At 39.9% G+C, this 4,901-nt stretch overlaps 1 protein-coding gene across 2 annotated transcripts in view; it reads left to right on the top strand.

Annotated features, from left to right (window-relative positions):
* The first annotated feature begins 240 nt into the window (after positions 1 to 240).
* The window catches only part of LOC101858254 (neuronal acetylcholine receptor subunit alpha-7), an 8,646-nt gene continuing 3,985 nt past the window's right edge, over positions 241 to 4,901 (top strand). The window contains exon 1 of one of the 2 annotated variants that reach the window (XM_005093701.3): positions 241 to 356. Coding sequence is in view for 1 of the 2 variants with exons in the window: in XM_035968572.1 (XP_035824465.1) it covers positions 1,043 to 1,103 (61 nt within the window). In the remaining variant the exon portion in view is untranslated. Of the gene's footprint in view, positions 357 to 1,020; positions 1,104 to 4,901 lie in introns of those variants that run through there. The other variant, XM_035968572.1, reaches the window with a different exon arrangement.

Below are 4,901 nucleotides of genomic sequence, written 5' to 3'. Positions count from 1 at the left end.
CTCCTCCTCCTCCTCCTCCTCCTCCTCCACATCATCATCATCAACCTCCCCGCTCTCCTCCTGCTCCTTCTCCTCTTATTACTCTTCCACCTCCTCCCTTTCTTTATTGCTTTCAACTCTGAAACTACCGATGACATTTTCTAGATGCGTTTAGCTTTTGTTGTTCTGAATGTTGTGGTTGCTGCTGCTGCCTTTATTGATGTCATAGTCACATAATACATTGTATGCTGTTTCAGTTCAATGACGTGGGATGGGATGTTAAGAGGTTGGCGCTTGCCTTGATCAAACGTGAGATCACTTAGAAAAGCACGAAATAAGTGACCGGAGCAAGTCCAGCACGCATAGGGAAAGACAACGTAAGCATAGATATCATAAGTATCATGAACTTGTTTGTGGCAATGTTACCTTTGAAACAATGGGAAATAAACCAGTGGTGGGTTAGATCCACGTTTAAAGGTAGGGGGAAAAGGGTGTGGGGTGCACGAATGTGAATCCGTTCTCTCGAATAATATACATGTACTTGTTTTATGCGCTGGTCGGCCTAAAACTAATAGGCCTACTGTCTGTACTTGATTTGACGATAAGTAATAGTATGTTACAAAGATGATCATCATAGCATGGTCCAAAACAGGGTTATTGGAACAAGCGGACACCTCTTCCGTTGGCTAAATATCACATTATTAATGACAATACGATAATATCCGTTGCCCCTTACTCACTACGGAGAGGTGAAAGCAAGATTTAGGGCCCATTGTGTAACGAGCGGTGACAAGAGGTGAGTGGTCAAACCGTCACTCAGCTCAGTTTTGATAACTCAGGCTTTGGCAGCTCGCGATGTTCTTAACACAATCTCTTACAATTCCTATACCTGGTCTAAGAAGTTTTCCTAACTAACGATATTGATACTTAGTATCGATTAGAGTATAATTGTTCGACATAATATTTAAGGGATAGAAAAAACAAGAAACAAAAATAATTTTTAACCCTCAAATAAAGTCGAATTTTGACCTGCAGAATCTCTCTTAGTGACACATCCGTGTGAATGCAGTCCAGACCCTACACAGTGAACCAATCTATTTGTCTTAGCCATAGACGAACACAAGGTGAGCAACACAAAAAATGACACCATTGTTAGTCCCTTATGATCATAGTTACGCTAAATGTTTGCCTCTGTCTCTCTGTCTCTCTCTCTCTCTCTCTTTGTCTCTCTCTCTCTCTCTCTCTCTCTCTCTCTCTCTCTCTCTCTCTCTCTTTGTTAGCAGCTACAAAGTAAGATCTTCATCTTCTTCTTTTTCCGGTGTCAGGTCTGGAGCAGACATTGACGATCATGGTACCCCACTCCTTCCTGTCGTCTGTCTTCCAGATCAGGTAGATTTTTCTTATAGTGGTATTAGTTGAAAATTTGATTAAGTTATTTATGTTGTTTCTTTCTGCCTTCCCCTGCTCTTCTTTCCCTCTATCTGTCCACACAAAAGCTATTTCTCTTGTCCATTTGACCTATTTATGAGGCTAAAAATATCAGTTGTCTTTTTCCAATTGTTCGGGTTATAGACCTTTTATAACTTGTAGCGCTTTCTGGTTTTTTCCTCTGTCTGTTAGATTCTGGGCATTTTCCTCAATTACCACATTTTGATAGCTTCCAGTCTGTGTCCTTTGTGTCCCTTTTTAGACTCCAGCTTTCGGATCCATACAAAAGGATTGAACTCATGATATACGTTTTTCGCGTTCAAAGGTTTTTTTTTTTTTTTTTTTTTGGGCTCTTGAGGGTTTTATGTGTATCCAAATCCTTGATTAAGACCTGTAGATGCATGTGTGGGGGGTCGTATACGGTTTACGACCCTTGACCCTTGCAACATAAGTGCCGAAGATTAGAGGTGTTACAAGTGAGTAACAAACACAAAAAGGAGGAGAGATCAGGACAATAGATGTTTGATAGGAAAGAAGGAGCAAACCGCACCAGAGTACCCGTTAACCTCCCACCGTTCAAAGTTATGTATCTGTGTGAGAAGACAGGTTTCATCTTGTTGAACGTTTCTTTGGGTACTAGATCGACATGCAGTTCTCTTTAAGTAAAAAAAAAATCAAAAATTTATTTTAAAAAAGAAATCTCTATCACTTTTTGCCTCTGGTGTAATTGTGCACAAATACCTACATAAATACACAATATTACCCAAATACAGTGCCCTGTATTTTGAGCTAGGGTTGTCGTGTCTTACTCAAGGGCACGCCCCAGTGACCACCCATCTGATCCCCGTGTCACCGACACTTGCTTGACGTTACTTGAGTTTAAACATGTAATGTTGCACTCTGGTATGTCAGCACTTTTTTTTAGATTAACATGCTTCCAATTCTCTTGGCGTTCGGTTATCAAAGTGGTTTGAGTTTTATAAACACAAACACGAATTTTTTTTTTAACTTTAGCACTATACAACTATACCCAATCCGTTATAAACAATCGTTAGCTATAATGAGCGCCGTCTTAGCTGCTGATCGGTATGGCAAAGGGTCATCGGTTGAAGGTGTAGGGTGGGGTAGGGGTGGGGGTGGTGTTCAATCCAGATGTCCTGCATAACACTATAACTTGACCACCCAGGCGCCCTAATGGACCACAGTGGCGATTTTCATCACGGCTAACTAACTACCCTGCAGCATAATTCTCCAAATGACACATTTGTTGTAAAAACATGTACTTTGTGTTTATCTGGAAAAGCAATATTCAACTCCTTCATTTCTTCCTAATTATCTTTCTTATTTTTGAACAAAAATTCTTTTCTGTTGTCCAGTTTCGGGAATATACAGGCTCAAGTTTTACTTCAATCTGACTGACCTCACTTGGATAGTTATTCTTATTATCAACAATACGTTGTATTAAATTTGTCAGTTCTTCGCCTTACCTGTTTCTGACAAACAACTTTGATTTGTCCTTACAAAATACAAAGCACGTTCGTTGTATGCATAGATAAACATAACGGCTTCCGTGGTGTAATGAATAGGCCCTTCACTCAGAAGACGTGAGCTCGATTCTCGAGTGAGAAAGTTTCTGTCGCGTATGTCCGTTTCTTTCATTGGCCCCTCTCTGGAGAGAGCATCAGAAGTTACAAGAAAGATTTCTGAATATATCATTATTTCAAAGGTTGAAATATACTAGACTTTGTTGTCATCCATCTTGTGCAGCTTATTCTTGCTATTATTAAGCTTATTTTAGTCTGCTTGGTGAAGAATAATTATTCGACATACAATGCCAACCTTTCCCTTGGAACAATACGTTTCAGTAAAAAAGGGTATTTCTGACAAAGGAGAAAAAAACAAAAACAAAAACAAGAACAACCCAAACCATTTAAGATCCCCCAAAGAGCTAACTTTTACCATTTTGACTTTGAAGTGCCGTGATTGTTTCATTTGTCGCACTTAGGAATTATCAGGAGACCTGGTACGAAAACATAACTGTTTTGGCAAAGCAAGATAATGAGCCATTGTTGTACTTGGGAGTTGATTGATTTTTGATGCTCGATAAAAGGACATACCCATTTGGCTCTCACACGGACATTGGCGTTACAACTTCCCCATGGGAGATTCGGGTAATCCCAAAACGTCATTTCTGTTAGATCTCATGGTGAACATCGATTCGTGTCATCACGGCATGGGTATGGTTGACTGTGTCCAATCAAACATTCAGCTGACGGGCAGACATTGTTTATACGGATGAAAAGTAGGCGCGACGCCATTTCGCACATCATCTAGGCCTAAGCGTTGGTCCTTGTTCGCCTGTTTTTGTCTGGTTTAACTGCTAGCAAAGAAAACACTCGAAAATAAATTAATTCCTTGACAAAAATTATAATTCCAGTCTCTGAAAAAGAAAACCCCGAAAATAAATCAAGGAAAAATCAAAGTTTGACATATTTTTTATGTCATTACTTTAAACATTAGGGGGGGGGGGGGATATTTTTGATTGAATTAGCATTACAAGAGGGAGTAGTTGCTATTTCTTAGGAACTTTCACTGAACAACAAAATCATCACGAAATACGAAGTCAAAGTCATTGCTATTACATTTAGAGACTCGGCTGCTAGTAGATGTTGTTTTGGAGTTTGGCTTACTTATTATTTGTAAATCTATTTTAACTTTGTACGCATGGTATCAATTAGTTGTACGCCCGCTAAAAAAAGAACACTTAAAAACGGGGTATTAACTTTCTGTAAGCAGTGCCATCAGCACAAGCAGTAGTAGTAGTAGTAGTAGCAGCAGCAGCAGCACCAGCAGCACCAACAGTAGCAACAGCAGCAGCACCAGCAGCACCAACAGTAGCAACAGCAGCAGCAACATCAGTACCGGTAACAATAACGACAACAAACAACATTGCAACAAAACAAACCCTTGATTCAGACGATTCATAATAATACTAACTGTATGATGCTGTAAGATGGTTGGAAAATGTGTGAAACAAGAATAACATACTGCTTCGAGTATCTAATCCTTTTAGATAGACATATGGAAGATTAGAAGACGCAGCATGGATATAGATTACATGCCCCTATAGACGTTGAAAAAATATTCCCGAGACAGGACCTCCGAATTAAAAACCCTCCTTGATAAGGATTAAAAGTGACTTGAAAACACCACACACAACCCTAGTTCAAGAACGCCCAGCTGGAGATTCAAACCTGGACCAACTACACCTCAAACTATCGTTCCGTCAGGAGATGGTAACGTTTTGCTAATGACGTCACAGAGATCTTTTATTCCACGCATTAGTGTGGTACTGTTGTATTTTGTTATGTCATTCTCATGGGGCTCCGACTAGGCCCCTGCTTAAGTTTAGCTCAGTTGGTATAAATTTGGTGCGCTGTCGTGCAGATCACCCTCAATCAAATGAGGTTGTTGTTGTTGGGGTTTTTTTTTGG

The sequence above is a fragment of the Aplysia californica genome, unplaced genomic scaffold, assembly GCF_000002075.1.
Source record: "Aplysia californica isolate F4 #8 unplaced genomic scaffold, AplCal3.0 scaffold00068, whole genome shotgun sequence".
NCBI lineage: Eukaryota > Metazoa > Mollusca > Gastropoda > Aplysiida > Aplysiidae > Aplysia > Aplysia californica.
Note: the sequence above shows the minus strand (reverse complement) of the source record. Positions and strands in the feature narration are given on the sequence as shown.